Source organism: Rana temporaria, chromosome 4, assembly GCF_905171775.1.
Source record: "Rana temporaria chromosome 4, aRanTem1.1, whole genome shotgun sequence".
NCBI classification, from domain to species: Eukaryota; Metazoa; Chordata; class Amphibia; order Anura; family Ranidae; genus Rana; species Rana temporaria.
This window is the reverse complement of record NC_053492.1, coordinates 32,357,087-32,376,650: the sequence shown is the minus strand read 5'-3', so window position 1 is coordinate 32,376,650 and position 19,564 is coordinate 32,357,087. Positions and strand designations below refer to the sequence as shown.

Below are 19,564 nucleotides of genomic sequence, written 5' to 3'. Positions count from 1 at the left end.
AGCGACGTATATATACACGCCCTTTCTGCCTGCCCGTGCCATTCTGTCGACGTATATTGTCGTGCGGCGGTTGGCAACTGGGTAAAGGGCGCTTCCAAATTGTGATAAGACCTCCACCACCACTGGCTAGGGTTGTGGGGAAGAGGCCCTTGTCCTCATCAACATGTTGGCAAGGTTCTTTGCATGTAGTACCTCCCCCCCATGGCGGGGGCATGTAGCCTGGTATAGTTCAGAGGGGCTGTATGCTTTTTCTCCCCCTTTTTATGGCCAGCAGGCTGCATAATTAAAGCGGTAGTAAACACTGAAGTAAAAAAAAAAATGCATCAGATAATAACACATTATAAAAGACTTACCTAAAGACAAAGCCCTCTAGCGGTGCGCTCTCACCGCTGTCAGGGCTTCCACCTTCACCCAGTATTCCTTTCAGGTCTGTAGGCTCCGGCCGTGTGAATGGCCGAGCTGTGCTGATGTCACTCCTGAGCACGTGCGGGAGATATGGCCGTGGCACAGCTCTCTCAATGGACGACATACTGTCCATTGAGAGTACCGAGCGCATGTGCCAGTGATGTCACTGGCTGCATACCTAATCAAAATCTCTTAATTTAGGAGATATTGACTAGACATGCAGCCAGTGTTATTCCTTGTACCTACAGGTAAGCTTTATTATAAGTTTACCTGTAGGTCCAAGTCACCAAGGGGACTTTATTACCATTTTAAGGGTTTGGATGTTTAGGATGACCTCAAACATTTTTTTTTGCGTGGAGCAAAAAAAAAAATCGATACTTGACTCAAAAGGGTCTGGGATGCTTTTTAGTGGGGACTCCAATCAAACCAAAGCTATCCATTTATGTTTTTTTTTATACAGATGTGTTATAAGGACATCATGGACTACTTAAAGCAATGGTTTAACATCTGTACAGTCCCTCGCTGGCATTGGCATCTTCTCTCTCATATCAGTTTACAGTAAAACCTTGGTTTGCAAGCACAGTGCTGGGACAAGGTCATTTGGTGGCCAGGGCGAAGATGGCACTCTGCGCCCCCCCCCCAATTGTTGCTGATACTAAGCATTTGCAAGAGTACATGCAAATGCTCCAATATCTAGACCCAATATTTCTGTGCGATTTGAGGTCATACAAAATGAACGGGCTCAAATCGTACTGTAAAGAACCACATGTGATTTGAACAGGAATGTGGTGCGATTCTTGTCTGAATCACATGCTGTGTGAACCTGGGCTTGTCATAATGACTTCAGCCTGGGTTCACACAGGAGTGGTGTGGGGAAACCACATGTGATTCAGACAGGAATCGCACCACATTCCTGTTCACATCACATGTGGATCTTTACAGTGCTATTTGAGCCCATTCATTTCGTAAAAATCCAAATCTGCCCAGGGCAGATGTCCCTCCTGCCCACCCCTAGTACCGGCCCTGCGCAAGCATAATTTGTTCCAGAAACATGCTTGTAATCCAAAGCACTTGTATATCAAAGCATTTTTTTTGCAGGGTATAAAAGAAGAGAGGCACCTCTAAGTTTAGCAATAAGTTGCTAAATGTTGTACCGTCATTAAATGTAACCATATTGCTACACTTAGGCCCTGTACACACAGTCGGTCCAAACCGATGAAAACGGCCTGAAGTCCAGTTCCATCGGTCCAAACCGACCGTGTGTATGGCCCATTGGTCTGTTGTCCTTAGGACAAAAATGATAGAACTTGCTTTAAACTCGAACCGATGGACCGCTGACCGATAGGTCCAAACCGATGGTTAGTACACAAAAGCATCGGTTCAAAACCCGCGCATGCTCAGAATCAAGTCGACGCATGCTTGGAAGCATTGAACTTCGTTTTTTTTAGCACGTCGTGTGTTTTACGTCACTGCGTTCTGACCCGATCAGATTTTGAACTGATGGTGTGTACGCACATCAGACCACCAGGCCACTTCAGCGGTGAACCGATGAAAACGGTCCGTCGGACCATTCTCATCCGTTTGGACCGACCGTGTGTACGCGGCCTTAGAGGCTCCTCTCTTCTTTTTTATACTTAGTTGTGACATGACGCTACTCTTGTATCAAGACATCGCTTGTATATCAAGGCAAAATTTATAAAAACATTTTGCTTGTCTTGCAAAGCGCTCTCAAACAGGTTTTACTGTATTTCATTTATTGCTCAACGTTTTTTTTTTACCTTGTCAATTATTTATTGCATCATTCATTCCTGTGGAAAACGTTCTCATTTTACTGGAATTGAATTCCCCTGCACGTTTATGCAAATTACAAGGTAAGTACTATTTCCTGAAGGAAAAAGTCAACATCCTTATTGATAAAGCTTTGTATAAAAACTTGATCACAGAAGTATCACTGCAGAGGAAGATTTTGGAATAAGACACATTTTCATTGTCAGGTACAGTAATAATGGGGAAAATGAGGTATTGGTTATGCTTGTGGCAGGAAGTATCATGCTTATGTTTTTACAATATTGTGTATATATGTGAGCACAATATAAATATTTTGCACAGTCTGATGAAAAAAACAGTTTAACTGTACAGTATGTAGTAGTTTATAGAGCCAGTGTAGCTTAACCACTTTTCTATTTTTTTTTTTAACTTTTCTGCACTAGTTAGAATCTGCATTTTGTGCTAGAAATTACTGCAAAACCTCCAAAAAGTATTTATTTTCCAAGACCCTAAAAAAATTAAATTATTATAGTTGCATTTTTTTTTAAGTCGCACAATATATTTGGAGTTGTTTATCAAATGCATATTTTTAGGAAAAAATACACAAAAATTAAGAAAACAAACACAAATATAATACCCAATTTTTTTGGTAAAATATAAAAAAAATTAAGTTGCGTTGAGTAAATAGATACCAAACATGTCAAGTCTTAAAAAACTGCGAAATCGCAACAGACTATGGTACCCAAGATTTTCCATAGACAATGCTTTAAAAGTCTTTAACATGTTACCAGTTTACAACGGAAAATTGATCACTTACCTTTCCGTAATTTTCCTTTCCTGGTGCCTGTCCATGGCAGCATACATATGGTTGGTTACTGCGCCCCTAACCAACCCACAGGACCAATTATAACTCTTTCAAAGAGTGTCAACCTCCCTCATACACCATTCTTGTAACTAGACTCAAACATTTAAGGATTTGTAGAAAGGGAGGGCGTATGCTGCCATGGACAGGCACCAGGAAAGGAAAATTATGGAAAGGTAAGTATTCAATTTTCCGTTTTCCTGGTGCCTTCCATGTCAGCATACATATGGTTAATAACTCGCTCACAGGGAGGGTTGCTGCAAAAATATTTTAATCTCCATTATAGAGTAGACAGCCAAAAAGACTTTTCCCCTTATGCCACTATGAGTAAGTGCAGACCCCACTGGGTCATAAATGTGGTGTAGAATGACCGGTTTGCCCAATGACAGAGCTTCTGGAGAAATCTTGCGTTACTGTAGCCCAGGAAGATGCCATTCCCCGCACAAGTATTTTTTAACTTTTTGACCGGAGGACCACTAGCCCGCTACGTTCTCTGGATAAGATGAACCATCCAACTTGCCGAAGTTGTCCTGATGCCTACGGTCTTTCTCTCTTTTTTTTTGCTTTAAGGTAAGCCGGAAGCATCCCTGGAAGATTTATGTCAGACCAAAAAATGCCTGAGGAAGTTTTTCCTCTATCTGGTTCGGGCAGTCAGGAGTCGCTGGAACGCACCGAAAGAGCTGGAAACCCCTATTCCTGGTTGAGATGGTTCGCAGAGGAAGCTCTGGATCTGAACTGGCGAGACAGCCAGATGACCAATTTGTTTAAATAGATTGCAATATCGGAGTCCTCAGCCCCTGAGGCTTGGGTTTCCAAGATCCTTTGGACAGAGGAGATGGTGCTTAGGAATAGGGCTGGAAAAAAGAAACTTACAGAATCTTACAGAGAAGATTCTTGCGTGCATGTGAATGAAAAGCTGCAAGTACATTGAGTACCGAAGGCAGATCCCGCTTTGGACGCAGCAGATCCATTTGGAGACCTTAAAATAAGGATTGCTCTTGAGGGACGTTCTAACCACAGACTCAGGATCCATCTGATGTCTGACAGGGCTGCAAAAAGGCTCAAGCCTGAATCTCCCAGTGCCAAGAACCCTATCTTAAGATAGCCGGGATTTACAGGCCTGAAAACACCTAGTATCCATGAATAGACGTTTTTTTCTGAAGTCTGTCATAGGTGCCGATGGAGGGAGACTTCCTGGATTGAAGTGCCGTTTATCTCGTGAGAGCAACTCAACTCTTCCCTTTTTCCCTGCTCAATTTTTTAGATGATTAACTCCAGGGACTCTGGAAGTGGATGGGAGAGATCTCCCCAGGACATACGATTGTGCGCAACTGGAAGCAATAAAGGACCGTATAGAAACGGCACGACTAGCAGAGTGTATCAAATTTTTTTAGACCAACCAATGTTCTGTAGTCGAGAAAGTAATTCAATCTTCCGTTAGGTGCTGGCGATTAGCTGGATAGGAGGGTGTCCATCTGTATCAATCTTGAGACTGGGAGATTTTATGAAGGAACAGGGTGTCTCAATAATTTGATTGGAGTTGCACCAAAAAAGGGGGAAGAGGTTTTATCAGCGGGTTGACCCATGAGGACAAACCCCTTGGAAGGCAGGCTGAATCACGCATTGGGGTTGATACTTCCTCTCTTTTTTTTTCTTTGGACTATCAACTGTCTTGAGGCTAGTGAAATTCCGTCGGCCTCGTGTCTCATCAGGATGATGACCTGCCTGTGCGTCTGTTTGCCCCTTAGATCTGGACACAGGTTAAGGTCGACTTTCTGCCTATAACTCATAACTCATGGAAATTTACTCGTCCCTCAGAGGGAATGTTTTGGCAGAATATTGGTATACCAGCGGCAGTCGACTCCAGAATATTGGAAACTGAACTTTCCGTATTTTAATGCCAACTACCCTGGGTTAACTGAGTCCCTTAAAGGTCGCTTCAATTCAGGTGAACTGCCTCTGATACAGGGGTGGCCAAGGGATGGGAACCAACTGGTAGCGACTCCACTGATCGCGAAGACTTGACTATAGTATAGGATCGATACTACTCCTGAAAAGTAGAATCCTCTGAGATACGAACCTTTCCCTTATGTTTCCACCGCACTACTGGAAATCAGGCGGAGGATGCTGGGGGATCCAGACATTGTGTTGTTGATATGGCTCTGATTGTCATTTTCCCACTTAGGCTGTGGTTGGGGAATTATTTTCCTCTAAGGACAGACATCACCCATTATCTTTTTTGCGTAGTTATTTAGCCAGATGTACTTATGCCAAGGTGATCATACATCTCCTGTATATGAGCTTGGAGCCTTTTTATTGAAATGAGATGAGGTCAGAACATCGTCCCGAACGTGCAGAATGCGCAACTTTTAAAGGCTAAGCAAAGCAAAATATGTACACTGGAACCTCCCCGGGGATCCCGGGCAAATGGCGTGCACAAAGGTAGGCATTAATATTGCAAACGAGGACCCCTAATGCCTTGAAACGTAGAAAGGTGTTGGAGGACAAGATGAATGAGTAGGTGGAAACCTTTGAGGTTTATAGCGACCATCTTAACTTTGGTCGAACTGCCATGAATCTTGTATTTAAGAGGTCCTTTCTTGAGGAGTTCCAGCTTTATAAGCTTGCCTCAGATCCGGAGCTGACCTTCAGATACACTTTTATATTTTTGGAACAACAAAAAGAGAAAGGGTGAGGCAAAATGAACCCCCAAAAAGCCTTAAAAACTTGGAACTGAGATTCCTAATGTATTAACTTCTGTATGAGCTGAATCAGAATCCTGCGCTTCTATTCCGGAATTGCAGGCTTTGGTAAGCAGCAAGGATGTATGGTGGCTGTTGTGCTAGGGTTTTTTATTTCCTGGAAGTGGCCAATGAAAATTGTGGAAGTGCAAGGTTTTCGTTAAACTAGAGTGGCAGTACTGAGCCAGGCTCCTGCTGGCCCAGCTTAGGTGGGTGAGAACTTAAGTCAAAAGGATTTCTGATTTCCGGGAGAGCTAGATGCATCCTCCCTTTTCCTTATGTCTAAGACTGGGCAGACTGGGAATCCCTTTGCCTTTTCCTATACTCCCTGGCAGATACAGAATGCAGTAAGGTCTGAGCAGAACATTTTAGTGTATCAGCTGCTGCGTCAGCCATAGAGGCTGAAACCAGGGCCTTGACAATTTCATCCGGCTCGAGACCCTGTCTCAAGGCTTTTTCAAAATTGATAGACCACGCCCTTGTTTCGAAAGCCGAAGCTAAAGCAGTTGCTGTTTTTTGTGCCCTCTCAGCTGCCAGATAAACACTTTTGAGGTCGTCATCAATCTTGTGATCCAATACATCTTCTGGGGACGCTGCATCCTCAGAGGGAAGTGTCCCATTTCTTTCTATTTTACCGGCAGAGGTGCCCACCGATGGTGAGGAAACAGATGGCTGCGTGCTTCTGTCAGCTGGAGGGTACAGCCCACAAGGGTAGATATAGGCGACCTGGCCTTCTAACATCATTCGCAATAATGTTGCTAGAAATGTATAAGATATCCCAGAATCAGAGGTGGATCTTCTTTCCTCGGATGTATCTCTGGTCTTTGGACTGGCCCCTGCGTTTATTTGCTGGGCCGGGATTTTAGCGGAAACCTCCTCAGATGAAGGGGTAGCAAGATCTCGGGATGAAGATAACTCATGGATTGAGTCCTTTAATAGTTTTTTAATGTTGACCCAGTATTCTTGCTTTTCCTTTTCCTCATCTCTGCCTGTTTCTAGAAAACAGGATCTGCAGACCAATTTTTTTGGAAGTGCAATATCTCCGCAGACCCAGCAGACTTTGTCTTTGGGGTTGGCGGGATGATGTGGAGAGGGAGATTTTCAGGCCGAATGCAGGGAAGACCTGCGGCTATGAGGTGCGTGGGCTGAAGCAGAGTGACCACTCTTTGAGGCCCCGTGAACTTTTGACCTCTTATCCTGCGCCTCTCTGTGGTTTGATTGATGCTGCGGGCTGTAAGACAAGGAAAAGACAGAGACTCTGTTTTCTCCTCCATAAAGAGTACCCAAGTGCTCTTTTATTTCAATTTTTTTTAAAACTTACCTGATAGTTGTAGTCACTTACCTAATGGTATGTTGAGGATCTTTTTGTAAAACTGGACTGCAAGGAAAGGCTGTCAGAGAAAAAAACAACTGGGTTAACCTTTTTAGTCTCTATTGTGTGTTGTCCCTTTTTCTTTTTTTTTTTTAATATAAAAAAGGAATTCGGAATGACAGAAAAAACTATATATATATATATATATATATATATATATATATATATATATATATATGCATCAATGCTGTATCCTGGCCTAGGCCAACAAGGCCCAGGCCTAGGGCAACAAGGCCCAGGCCTAGGGCAGCACTTTGCAGGGGGGCAGCACGGACAGTGTCCCCGCCGGCTTGCTACACTGTTAGGCAAATTAGTTTAGCGCCCCCATAAATCGGCCGCACTGCTTCCAGTTTGTGGGCGGTTGGCATTCTGCAACTGTGGGGGGGGGGGGGGGGCGTTGCTTCAAATTTTTTACCATCCCTGTTCCATTGCAGAGATTTCCCTTCACTTCCTGTCCCATAGCCAAACAGGAAGTGAGAGGAAATCTATGCAAATTAAGGGAATCCATTGCCCCCCAGGCTATCAGAACTAGTGTCCCCACTTGAAAATTTCAGGGTGGGTCTTAAACCGCAAGGGGTGTGGCCTTGACAGGAAAGGGTGGGTCATATTTAAATTAGGGGGTGCACGAGTTTAGTCAGGCCTAGGGCAGCACAAAACCTAAATACATCCCTGATGTGCATACACACATAAACACAAAAACATACTGGAATCTATAATTCGTCAAGGCATACACATATATACATATACACACCTATATACATATATACATACACATATACATGCCCATACACACACATAAACCTATAAACGTACGCATATATATATATATATAAACATACACATGTATGCAGTAAGGTCTGCACACCTACACATATACATATGCATATATGTACATATACATAAACATCCATATATGCCCAAACCCATCCCCGATCAATTATGAACATTGGTCATATGACGCCCGCCCAGAACGAGAGCTCCACCGTCCGGCCATCATATGGCGGCCGGCGATGGACAAGCGGTTAAACTGTGAATTTGGACTGGGAATTATTGCTCTCATTTCGATGTTCTTGAAGATACCTCTCATGTATGAACATCCTCAGCTATATGCATCCCTGAGACTCCAGCTTGTGGCACAGCAATCAAAGCACATTTTATAGGTATGAAGGAAAGCCCAGGTTTTTTTTAACCACTGCCATTAAGCCCCTCCCACTATCATGGTTGGCCACACCTACTATTGGTCACTATATCGCTGAAATGTCCCTCATCCTCAAGTTCAAAAGTTGGGAGGTATGTAAATATGTGTAACAAGTTTTACATTCAAACTAAATTTCAGCAGAAAATCCCAACACAAAAGATGAAAATCCCTTTAGAATAAAATGCACAGTACAAATGTTTTTTGTTAACCACTTACGGACCGCTTGCTGTCATACAGCGGCACTTTGAACAGGGTTATCGTTGTTATGGTAGCAGCTAGCTTTAATAATCCCTGGTATCCTCTTCTTCAGCGGGTGGTCCTCTTTTAGATAAAAGTGGTCTCTGTGGCGGATTCTCCGTGAGATCACTTTTATTGGGGGTGGGAGAGGCCGCGCTACTGTGCCCTCCGCCGCTTACTTTGTCGGTAGCGGTGGAGGTGATTGGGTCTGCTGTCCTCTGTGGTATTGAGATGAGTTAGGCCTTGTACACACGACCGGATCTGTCCGCTGGGATTTATCCGCGGATCAGTTCCAGCAGATAAATCCGGTCGTGTGTACGGCCTAGCGGACATTTTTTCGGCGGACATTTGTCCAGCCGACCGTTTTCCAGCGGATAAAAATTTCTTAGCATGCGAAGAAATTTATCCGCTGGAAACCTGTCCGTCGGACTTATCCGGTCGTCTGTACAGACTCACCGGATAAGTCCGACCGATCCCCATCCCTCGCATGCGTCGAAGTGATTCGACGCATGCGTGGAAGTATTTACCTTCCTGGGTCGCGCACGTCGCCGCGTCATCGTCGCGGCCACGTCGCGACACGTCACCGCGGATGTTTTCCGCTGGGATTTTGATCTGATGGTGTGTACAGCCATCAGATCAAAATCCGCCAGCGGACATATCCGATGGAAACGGTCCGGCGGACCGTTTTCATCGGATATCCGCTCGTCTGTACAGGGCCTTAGGTGAAGATGGCCCCCACCCATCTCCATACCATTGCAGGGCGGAAGCGACGTCAAAACTTTTGCCCACAGCTCCTAAAGAGACATTTTTGTGATTTTTTTATTGCATTTTTTGCGTAAATGTGAGATCTGAGGTCTTTGTGACCCCAGATCTCATATTTAAGAAGTCCTGTCATGCTTTTTTTCTATTACAAGGTATGTTTACATTCCTTAAAATAGAAATACAAGTGACACCATTTTTTTTTAAAAGAACAGTGTAAAAAGAAAAAAGAAAAGGTAAAATAAATAAGAAATGTAAAAAAAAAAATGTAAACACGCCCCGCCGAGCTCGCGTGCAGAGGCGAACACATCCGAAAACGGTGTTCAAACCACACATGTGAGGTATCAACACGATTGTTAGAGCGAGAGCAATAATTCTAGCCCTAGACCTCCTCTCTAAGGCCCCTTTCACACTGAGGAGTTTTTCAGTCGGTACAGCGCTAACAATAGAGCCTGAAAAACTCCTGCCCCAACCTTCTCCTGGCAGGAGAAAAAAAAATCTCCTGCTAGTAGCATCTTTGGAGCGGTGAGAGGAGCGGTGTGTGTACCGCTCCTTCCCATTTAAAACAATGGTAAACCGCGGTAACACCGCCTGCAATGCGCCTCTAAAGAGGCGCATTGCGAGCGGTATTAACCCGGTTAATACCGCACCGCTAGCGGCCGAATCCTGCGGCAATTCCGACGGTATAGCGCCGCTATTTTTAGCGGCGCTATACCGTCACCGCACCTCTGCTGCCCCGTGTGAAAGGGGCCTTACTCAAACACAGTGTCAGAAACATACATGGTTCATACATACCCTCAGATCATAGGGCAATCAAAATAGCTGATAACAATCATATATTGCTGTACTTGCTTATACATCACCCAGGTAATTAGACAAATAATGCACATTTATTAAAGTACTTCAATTTAAAAAATGTTGTCCTGACTTCCAGCATACAACACAAAATGTCTACTATCATCTTTGTAAAACAAAAAAGCCACTTTTGTGTCCCTCTCTAATTTAGCTTCACTTTATTACTGCAGTCTGTCTTTCTCTGACTTTATTGCTAAGCTCCATTAACTGCCATTGCTTGAATCAAGTACAGCGAAGGTCTTCTTTATGACAATTTAAACAAGATCGAAATTAAAATTGCATTTCAGCAGAAAATACTAAATATGATAAGCCCTTATGACTAAATGCCAAAGTAAACAAACACGTATTGTTAAGTTCTGAAGAAAAACGGTTTAAGGGTCCTTTCACATGGAGCGGACCGTTTTTGTGTCCGCTCCGTGTGTCCGCAAAAGCTCAGCGGGGATCCTCCGTAATCCCCGCTGAGCTGTCGGCGGATAGGGCGGTCCCCGCACACAGTGCAGAGACCGCCCTGTCTCTCCTCCGCTCTCCCCTATGGGGAATTGGATGAAGACGGACCGTCTGTCCGTCTTCATCCGATCCGTTCCGCCGGACGGAAGAAAAATAGGGTTTTCTTCCATCTGAAAAAACGGATCCTGACGGACGCAGATGGTTGCGGACGTTAGCGGATGCTCCATCCGCTAACGGACGCAATCCCATAGGGATTTATTGTAATAAACAGACGAACGGTCCGCTAGTGTGAAATAGGCCTTACTATCCCACCAACTGCCACTGGACACAACCCCAGCAACTTACATAAATAGCGGTTAGCTGCAAGTAATGTTCAGCCAGAAGAAAAAAGGAATCTACCCTCTAATTATTTTGCAGGTATTTTTTGCTAGTGCTGTTTCATTACTCCTCTGGTATGTGGATTTAATATAGAATGCATGGACTGGTGATGGTTTACTATTTAGAGCCCATTCACATCTAGGCGACAAAACGCTGGACGCTTGTGCCGCTAGAGGGGAGAATTCCCATTGCTGTCTATGGAGATGGTTCACATCTCATAGACGCCGTACGCCTGTCGCCTGAAAAAAAGTCCCGGACCCTTTCTTTCAGGCGGCATTGGCGTTCGGCCATACAAAGCAATGGGAAGGCTTTGTAAAAAAAAAAAAAGTTGCACACTCGCGGCAAAATACGCCGCGTATGCGGCGTATCTTGTCGCGGAGGTGTGAATGCAGCCTTAGTGATGGCTGTATCAGGTGTAGTTTCTGCAGTTTGCAGTACAGATACATTTACACCAGTGATTTATTCCAGTGCAAATAGAAGTGGCAGAAATCTTCTGATTCCTGCTGGAGAAATGAGCAGCTAGGTGCCGCCACAGGCAGGCAGGCAGCCAAATTCAAGAATATAATCCATCAGTGACACATGACAAAGTGAAGTTATAACTTACACATTACATATATTATTAAGGATAAGTATATGTTAACATGTAGGAAACATTTATCAAATATCTCTTAATTGCAGGTTAAAATGGCACGTATCATCTTGACATTGCTGTGCCTATGGAGTTGCATCGTGACTGTCACCCCGCTTACTGAAGATCAAGTTAAAAGAGCGACAGATTACATCAGAAAACATTTCAATCCGTAAGCATTGTTACTTGTATGTGTAATCATTACAATAATGATCAACTAAAGGAAACCTGCCAGATAATGTTCAACCCACCTTACCCCAGGATCCCTCCACCCCCCTTACTTTGGCCACCATATTCCTTCTGCTCAGTTCCCCACCACTGTCCTCGCTTAGTCACCAGCAATTGTCAAAAGTATCTAGTACTGTCAGGAATTGCACACTATCCCATGCTTCTTTATAACTGGAAGGGAGAGAGTATAAATAAAGGAAAATAAAAACAGTAAGAGAATGTGTTATGCCACGTACACACGATCGGTTCATCTGATGAAAACGGACTGATGGATTTTTTTCATCAGATATCCGATGAAGCTGACTTTCATCAGTCGTGCCTACATACCATCAGTTAAAAAAATTGTTTGTGTCAGAACGCGGTGACGTAAAACACAACGACGTGCTGAGAAAAATGAAGTTCAATGCTTCCGAGCATGCATCGACTTGATTCTGAGCATGCGTTGATTTTTAACCGATGGATTTCCCCACAGACGATCAGTTTTTTCTATCGGTTTTTTAACCACTTAAGGACCGGACCAATATGCTGCTAAATGACCCAAGGGGTTTTTACAATTCGGCACTGCGTCGCTTTAACAGACAATTGCGCGGTCGTGTGACATGGCTCCCAAACAAAATTGGCGTCCTTTTTTCCCCACAAATAGAGCTTTCTTTTGGTGGTATTTGATCACCTCTGCGGTTTTTATTTTTTGCGCTATAAACAAAAATAGAGCGACAATTTTGAAAAAAATGCAATATTTACTTTTTGCTATAATAAATATCCCCCAAAAACATATATAAAAAAAATAATTTCCTCAGTTTAGGCCGATACGTATTCTTCTACCTATTTTTGGTAAAAAAAATCGCAATAAGCGTTTATCGATTGGTTTGCACAAAATTTATAGCGTTTACAAAATAGGGGATAGTTTTATTATTATTTATTTTTACTACTAATGGCGGCGATCAGCGATTTTTTTCGTGACTGCGACATAATGGCGGACACTTCGGACAATTTTGACACATTTTTGGGACCATTGTCTAAAGCATTGACTATTTGCGGCGTAATTTAAAAATGCGCACTGGGATACGTCCATGGACGGCGCATGCGCTGTTCGTAAGAAGCGTCATTTACGTGGGGTCACGAGTAATTACCATAAAACATGCCCACCTCTTCCACATTTGAATTAGGCGGGCTTACGCCGGCCAATTTACGCTACGCCGCCGTAACTTAGGACGCAAGTGCTTTGTGAATACTGCACTTGCCTCTCTAATTTGCGGCGGCGTAGCGTAAATAAGATACGCTACGCCCGCACAAAGATCCGCTCATGTCTCTAAATCTGGCCCTGTAACTTTTCGGGCAAACCAATCAATAAACGCTTATTGTGATTTTTTTTTACCAAAAATATGTAGTAGAATACGTATCGGCCTTAACGGAGGAATAAGTGTGTTTTTTTATATATTTTTTCGGGATATTTACTATAGTTTCTTTCCCAGTCAACTCTCTTCCTTCTTTCCGAATATCCTCTCACTTCCTGCAGCCTTGCTCTCCACGGTGGTTGCGGAGGTGCTCCACCTAGTGGTACTTCCTGGTTCGCTCCTGTGCGGCCTATTTAAACTCCCAGCACTGACAGAATGGGGTTGCTCTATTGCTGACAGAACGCCACTGTCACCTGGGCTTTCCAGACTCACCTTACTGATCTCCAGCTTCCTGAACTAGGACCACCAGGACTCCACGCACGGCACAGCCATTCTCACCAACCAGGTCCAGGCTCCCAGGACGCTCATCCATGCTCAGCTATCTGCAACCGCAAGTACTCTGCTATAGACAACTACAGCTCTCATGTTAAAGTTCATTGCTATAGTTATCAATTACTATGCTCTGCTCTCCATGCTTGTCGCTTTGCTTTCAAGCCTATGTTCATTGCTAAATTACTAAGGAGTTTCACTCAAGTTTGAACTGCAGATCACATGTTGTGCTCACTGCTATAGATACCAATTACCTGCTTTGCTTCTATGCCTGAGTTCAGTTTCTCTAGTCAGTCTGACCCCTAGTGTGCAGTCCCAGTACTGCGGCTACACTTATCCCTATACCTGTGCTATACCATTAATACCAAGATTTACTTTAATGTTGCTTATGCTGGAATAAGCACTATTTACTTTACTGAGGCTGTGATGATAGAACCCAAACTCTTAACTGAGTTAAGAGTGAAACCTGGGTTCGAACCTGAGAATTCTCCACAGTTGCGATCCATAAACCTGAATCTATTTGGCGTATTGTTACACTGACCCATTTTAGCAGTGGTGACTGGTGTTCAATATTTGGGGGGGGGGGGAACCAACAACACCCCCACCAACCCCCCTGAGGGAGATGGACAGGGAGACAAACAGGAAAAAGGTGATCCACCCCCTCCCTCTCGGAGACGGACGGGAAGGTGCCAATTACCCCCGGTAGATGGATGGGAAGGCTGCGATCAGAAGCCTCCTTACTTTAGGGGGTGAGGCAGATGACAAAGATTTAGTTCTTTGCTCCTCACTCTGGGGCCATTGCTTCTCCTCCTGGCCAAACAGGAAGTGGGTCCCGAGGACGCGATCGGAGGCCTCCTTACCTAAGGGGGCATATGATAAGGATCTAGCTCTTTGCTCTTCGCTCCGGGTCCATTGCTTCTCCTCCCGGCCGAACAGGAAGTGGGTCACGAGACCTGATTGGCTGGGAGTCCTAAGGCTCCCTGGCCAATCGGGTCTCAGGACCTGCTTTCTGTTAGGCCAGGAGGAGAATCAAGAAGACAATAGCGAATATTTATTCACTATTGTCACACAACTGGGTGGGCTTAAGGTGCAGTTCTCTGCGTCCTGAGCCCACCCTTTTTTTGAAGCCAATTAGAGTCTCAGGCTCAAATCATGTGCTTAAAAAAAAAAAACATTGGAATCCATGCTACTGGCGTGCTACATGTAGATTAGGGGCAGGGCGCATGGATTAGGCGGGTGCCGCTCCTGCGCCCCAGCTATGGACAGACCGCCACTTCATCTTAGGTACGGCACTCCTTATTTTGTATGGGTCAGTGACAGTGAACTGGGTTTCATTCATAGTAGTATCTGTAGTTATTGATGCCTCTGAGTCACTCTGGTGCAGCTGGAAGCCTACATCATGGTTTTACCCAGTTTCTTAGTTAAGTAGAAATGCCTAAAAGGATCTGATAGGTTTGCTAAAGCCATTAACTCCTTCATGATCAGGGTCAAAACAAACCTTAACCACTTCAATACAGGGCACTTTCACCCCCTTCCTGCCCATGCCAATTTTCAGCTTTCAGCACTGTCACATTTTAAATGACAATTGTGCGGTCGTGCGACGTACCAAATTGAATTAAATTTTTTCCCAACAAACAGAGCTTTCTTTTGGTGGTATTTGATCCCCCCCTGCAGTTTTTATTTTTTTCACTATAAACAAAAAAGAGCGACAATTTTTAAAAACACACAATATTTTTAACTTTTTACCATAATAAATATCCAATTTAAAAAAAAAAAAAATGTTTTCCTCAGTTTAGGCCGAAATGTATTCTTCTACATGTTTTTGTTAAAAAAATCGCAATAAGCGTATATTGATTGGTTTGCGCAAAAGTTATAGCGCCTACAAAATAGGGGATAGATTTATGTAATTTTTTTTTTTTACTAGTAATGGCGGTTATCTGCAATTTTTGTCAGGACTGCGGACACTTTTGACACATTTTTGGGACCAGACACATTTATACAGTGAACAGTGCTATAAAACTGCACTGATTGCTGTATAAATGTGACTGGTAGGGAAGGGGTTAACACTAGGGGGCGATCAAGCTGTTAAATGTGTGCCCTTCTAGGTGATTCTTACTGTGGGGGGAGGACTCTGACTGGGGGAGGTGACCGATGGGTGTCCCTATGTACAAGGGACACACCATCGGTCTCCTCTCCCTAATAGGACATGGATCTCTGTGTTAAATGGGTGGTGGCCGCCCCCCCACACTGGCAGGACAGGTGGGCCCCTCACAGTGGCAGAACAGGCCTCACAGTGGCAGGACGGATGGGCCCCTGACAGTGGCAGAACAGGCCTCCCAGTGGCAGGACGAGTGGGCCCCTCACAGTGGCAGGACAAGTGGGCCCCTCACAGTGGCAGAACAAGCCTCACAGTGGCAGAACGGGTGGACAGGCCCCTCACAGTGGCGGAACTCCAGGGCCTGGTTGCAAGTGCAACTGCTGCGACCCTGATAGTTCCACCACAGGTGGGTAGGGGGGATTCCTCCTTCCATGCAGTTTAGCGTAGGTGAGGGAATTATATACTACAATCTACAGGTACACATATTGCATTTTTGCAGCACTTCACACATATATATATATATATATATATATATATATATATATATATATGTAGCGCTCACCCCCGAAGGAGCCGCTGGTTATAGATTGGGTGGCACATTACCTCTGTGACTCCGCCATCTAGGGTAGTTTATGAGAGCCAAAGTAATGGAATGTCCAAACAGCAGGTGTCCTTTTCTTGTACTTTTATTTACCCAAGAAGGTAAAACAGTAAAACTTGAGGTAGAGAGTAAAGATGGATGAGGAGAAGAAACAGCAGATTCAGGCATAACAATACGGAAACAATCCTGCTTCCAACAACACTTTGCTTTCGTCGCCACTCCAGCCGGAGTGGGTATAGTGTACCTGGACAGGCCTCTCACACCGACCTGGCAGCCAGAGTATCACTCAAGAATTTTGAGGGAAAAGATCTCTGCCACAGACCCTCCCTAGAACTTAGATCATGGAGGCAATCCTCCTTGGTAGAATTTGTGCCTGGATCAGCTTCAGGTAGTTTTCAATTAGGTTACCGACGACAGATGGCTGACATCCAACCTTTCAGTGTCCGGTTACCTTGATCCCCGATGGATTGTCGAGGCCCTATTGGATTGCCAGCCTCTCTTGGCTCTCCTCATGCGGACTCCCCACCGAACAGCTATCTTGCTTGGGATCTTCTCAGAATTGGGGACCCAGTCGATTACTGGGGCCCCGCCACAGATTTAAATTTTCCGGGCCAACATGATCCCGGAACCAGGAACACCGCGTGGCACGCGCACCCCGGTCTGGTAGGCCATCTCGCCGGGGGGCCGTGATGTGTGATCACCCTAAAGGTGGGTGCCACACCAGGAAAATAACCCCCGCCTCAATGGCGTCTGTTCCAGAAGTACCCTCCCCCAGCATGCCCCGCAAGAGAAACTCCCTCCTGATTGGCTGCTGGCAAGAGGCACCCAAGCCTGGACTCCACTGGCGCCACCTGTCACTCCGGGGTGGTATAACACCCCAGCAACAATAGAATGAGCCCACAGCACAGCCCAGCTGAAACAGAGACCCTCTTTAGAATTAAAATTGAGATCAGAGTCAAATTACACTCTGATTATCCCATTAATTTTTGTCAGCACCGGTACTTGGAAGTACCCCGGCGCTACACACACATATATATATATATATATATATTGTACATGTCATATCAGTCCCTGCCCTCAAGGAGCTTACAATCTAAGGCCCTTAACTCACAATAATACATATGGTAAATTTAGACACAAGCCAATTAACCTTCAAGCATGTGTTTGGAGTGTGGGAGGAAACCCATGCAGGCACAGGGAGAACATGCAAACTCCAGACATGTAGTGTCATCATTGAGATTTGAACTGACGTCTCTAGTGCTGCTGGGTGGAAGTGTTAACCACTTAGCCACAAGTGATTTCTTTTGTGACAGAAATCTAAATGTGTATGACTAGCCTTAAGCCCTGAACACATGATCGGATATCTGGTGGAATCTAATCCGATGGATTTTTTTTTCGTCGGATAACCGATGAAGCCGACTTTCATCAGTCTTGCCTACACACCATCAGTCAAAAATCCGACCGTGTCCAAACGCGGTGACGTAAAACACTACGACTGAGAAAAATTTAGTTCAATGCTTCTGAGCATGCGTCGATTTGATTCTGAGCATGCATGGATTTTTCTCCGATGGACTTCCACACAGACGATCGTTTTTTTCTATCGTTTTTTTAATCCATAGGAAAAATTTTAAACATGTTCTATTTTTTTACACCGATGGAGAAAAGACTGATAGGGCCCACACACGATCAGTTTGTTCCATGAACACAGCCCATCGGTCTGTTTTCAACGGACAAACCGATCGTGTGTACAGGGCTTTAGAGTTTGTTCTCTCTAGCTACAGCTTGAGTATTTTCCTGACAGTATGTGGCTCTCAGACCTATATTGTAGTTTGGAAATCAGTAAAGTTCTGGTTCTGTCTCTGGTTCTGAGCAGCGATACCAGGCAGACTACTGCAGACAGGCCACTGATTACACACAGAGAGCAACATTTTTTTTTCTCTCTGCAGCCCATTGGCAGGGTACAAACTTTTCTATTCAGGGTTCTGTGCCTTTCTAAAGAAAGCAGACTTGGCAAACCTTTTGTTTTAGTGTGTTTTGGAATATATTTACCTAATTTAAAATAACGTTTTTGTTGGGCTTTAAAATAAAATGTTTTCTCTTTAATTTATTGATTTTATTTATTTTTTATGTTTTTTTTATTATTATTTAGGAATGAAGCAAACCAATATGCATATGCTGTTGTTTTCTCCAAACAAGATCTTCTAAGTCTCAATGGTGAAAAACCCAAAATCTTACCAAATGAAATTCCCAATGAAATTGCCAATGCCGTAAGGGATGACAAAGTAACCTACACAGGAAGACAGATGGTTTTGGCAAGAGCCAAAGATGGGAAGACTAATAAAAAAATTCATTCTGAATATCGTTTGCTGTTCCCACCAACTGGATCCAGCGTCTCCCCCGTCCAGGACATTGTGAATAAGAATCCTTCGCCAGCCTCTGCCATCTTCTACACTCTCAACTCCCCATGTGTGGAAAGGTGTGTCAAACCAGATGACCAGAGGAATATTATCGAGAAACTTGAGGTGTTTAAAAAATATAACAACAACATCAACAACATCAACAAAGCATTTGTATACAATAAATTGTATAGTTTAAATGTCAGCAAAATAGATGAAATTTGGGATGGTTTGATGAGAATTAATGCGCACATGGATGTGTATCGCTGCTTTGATGGCAAATGCCTCAGATGCTTTGATACCTCGAAAAACACATACAAGAACAAAGACTTCTGTGTTGGTAAGAAAAAGAAGAATTAAGGAAGCACACTTATTAGTAACTGAATTCATTATTTTATGTTATCTCGGAAAGCCCAGCTTTTCTTCAAAACTCCTTTAGTTTAAAGGGGTTGTAAAGGATTTTTTTCCCCCCCTAAATAGCTTCCTTTACCTTAGTGCAGTCCTCCTTCACTTACCTCATCCTTCCATTTTGCTTTTAAATGTCCTTATTTCTTCTTTGAAATCCTCACTTCCTGTTCTTCTGTCTGTAACTCACCACCGTAATGCGAGGCTTTCTCCCTGATGTGGAGAAAGCCTCTTGATGGGGGAGGGGGCGAGCAGGAGTGTCAGGACACTCTCTACTTTGCAGATAGAAAAATGAGCTGTGTGTTAGTTGGTGTCCTGACACTCCTGAGCGCCCACTTCCCCCTCAAGAGGCTTTCTCTACACCAGGAAGAAAGCCTCGCATTACGGTGTGTAGTTACAGACAGAAGAACAGGAAGTGAGTATTTTTAGAAGAAATAAGGACATTTAAAAGCAAAATGGAAGG

General features: G+C 44.1%; 1 protein-coding gene across 1 annotated transcript; it reads left to right on the top strand.

The window, feature by feature from the left end:
* Positions 1-2,299: 2,299 nt before the first annotated feature.
* Positions 2,300-19,183, top strand: LOC120936087. Its single transcript, XM_040348197.1, has 3 exons — positions 2,300-2,399; positions 11,700-11,821; positions 18,450-19,183. The coding sequence occupies exons 2-3, from the start codon at positions 11,706-11,708 to the stop codon at positions 19,054-19,056; spliced, it is 723 nt and encodes a 240-aa protein (XP_040204131.1). The 5' UTR covers positions 2,300-2,399; positions 11,700-11,705; the 3' UTR covers positions 19,057-19,183.
* Positions 19,184-19,564: the final 381 nt, after the last annotated feature.